Raw genomic sequence first — 2199 nt, 5'->3', positions numbered from 1 at the left:
TTTTTAACATCTGCTAAACACCATTAAGGCCCATTAGTGCCTAGTAAAACCGCCTGTTTGAATTGGTTCAGTTTCATCTGACACATGTTGAAATATATAAATTATCAAGTCTGCATTTTTGCTCAGGATTATAGCCTTAATTAAGTAGAATCTTTTGAGCTTGTTAGATGATGCGATGCTGCCTTCACTTTAATCAAACTGCTTCAGGTTAAACCATCTAAGAAAACGCTTTGATGCCAAAACACAGAGACAGACTCAAAGTAAATCACTTTTGAGCCATCTTAAGTCTGTACCATCTGTCACAACTGTTATACGCACAAAACTGAGCGGACTGCAAATTAAACTGTAATTTAAATGCAATAATGACAGTGTTAGCATCAGTTCACATATGTTAGCTCAACAGCTTATTTTACTACTTGCAATAGAATTAGCAGACTCATGTTGGTGTTTACTCTTCTTTTAGCTCAGTTCTTAATCTGCGATTATGTATAAAGACAGTATAGGTCTCCATTAGTCCGTCACTAGAAACATCCCTTTTCACATTATCCTTACTCACTGTTAACATGGGAATATTTAAAAGTGCAGCTTTAAGCAATGAATAGGTTCAATGCAAGTAGCAGGCGACATTATAAATGACTTTCACTTTGTGGAATTACGACATTAGCTGGACTTTTTTTTTTTTAATTTAAAGTATGCCTCCCTTAACTTTAATAGTTTAGGAGAAGGCTGAGGAATAGGGAATGATGGGAATTCATGGATGTTCCAGCTTCAACAGAGTTCTAACTGACATGAGGTGAAGAAAAAGTTCCATATCTCAATTTTGGAATAACTATGCCTTAAATTATTTGGCATACTTACGCTGCTGTGTGCAATGAAAAAAAAAGTAGCTACTGACACCATCACCAGCCAGGAAACAATACAGCATAATGATGAGAGTACCTGTCAAACAAGGTCTTGGCTTTTAACGAGTCCAGAGGAGGAACACAGTGAATCTGCAACCAACCTTTCTCATAGTCGGATATGCTGTCTTTGAGCAAGCAGCTGAGCTGGTGGCCATTGAGATGCAGGAAGCGCAGCTGGTCTCGCAGTGAGGTTTCCTCCAAGACACTCTGGATCACGCGGCCAACGCTGTTCTGAGATATGGGCAGGCCAAGGCCTAAGGCCAGGGTTGGGGTTAGGTCAACCTGCTCCACCACTCCTGGTTTCTCCATTCCCGCTGAGAAGACAGGGCAAAAGGGCAAAGAGTAAAAAAGACACAGCTGGTGCAATGGCTGATGGTGAAATAATAACTGGCATGTTTTTGGCCCAAACAATTTTGATTTTGTTTTGAAAATATTTGTTACCCACAGTGATTTTTTTGCTCCATCTATCAACCTGAATCTACAATCTATCTGGCTATGCTACAGCTGTCCAAGGGAAACATTAGTTGTGTGATCTCGCGTCCAAATGATTTGAAGATGGGGACCAGTCTGCAACCACTTGCAGTCAGCTGCTTTTTTTAAAGGGACTTAGGGCGTAAAGAATGCAATAAAATTGTGGTATAACTGTCTGCTATTAATTTCTGATTGAAAGAGGTCAAGCTGGCAATTACATGCACCAAAATTGTACCAACCAAAACAATAACTTTGGTTACTAGCCGGTGGTAACAGCTATCTGAGGTTTTAGATTTGTGTCTGCAAATACTTGCCAACTAGGAGGTAAGTGGATAACACAAACGGAAGAAGATTTGTCTTCAAAGTAAAAGCCCAAATGTGTCAAAACGGACAACTTTTACTTTGACTGTTTGTGGATCACTATAAACAGAAGCCTAAATCAGAAACCAGAAAATGAACAAATTGAAAGAAAAAATATCATTATTATATGATTTGTGGTTGTCATTTCTTGAAGCTTGTCAGACACTTAAGTTGATACTTGGCTTCCTATCCTGAGCTTTCAAGTATACAAACAGAGAGTGGGAGTATTTTCCCAGATTGTCATTGAAGTGAAGTTTTCAGGTTACAATGATGAACTAAACTGGTGTGTGATATATTTAAAAATGAACAAAGCAAATCACATGTGTGGGGAAATGGGAGAGCCACATACTGAAGCATGAGACAAACCCCACAGCTATGATCTAATTTTGTAATTGGACACAATGAAATAAGCCTGGGAATTATCCATTTCATATTAAAAGGAGATGGATTTGCAACAAGACACGGG

General features: G+C 38.8%; 1 protein-coding gene across 1 annotated transcript in view; it reads right to left on the bottom strand.

The window, feature by feature from the left end:
- The window catches only part of pigg (phosphatidylinositol glycan anchor biosynthesis class G (EMM blood group)), an 81009-nt gene that overhangs the window by 56401 nt on the left and 22409 nt on the right, over positions 1-2199 (bottom strand). The window contains exon 6 of the mRNA XM_005719460.1: positions 1004-1216. Coding sequence (XP_005719517.1) covers positions 1004-1216 — 213 coding nt within the window. The remainder of the gene's footprint in view (positions 1-1003; positions 1217-2199) is intronic.

Source organism: Pundamilia nyererei, unplaced genomic scaffold (assembly GCF_000239375.1).
Source record: "Pundamilia nyererei isolate P.nyererei 1_Seehausen unplaced genomic scaffold, PunNye1.0 scaffold00001, whole genome shotgun sequence".
Taxonomy (NCBI): Eukaryota; Metazoa; Chordata; class Actinopteri; order Cichliformes; family Cichlidae; genus Pundamilia; species Pundamilia nyererei.
The sequence above is the reverse complement of the archived record's forward strand: the minus strand, read 5'-3'. Positions and strand labels throughout refer to the sequence as shown.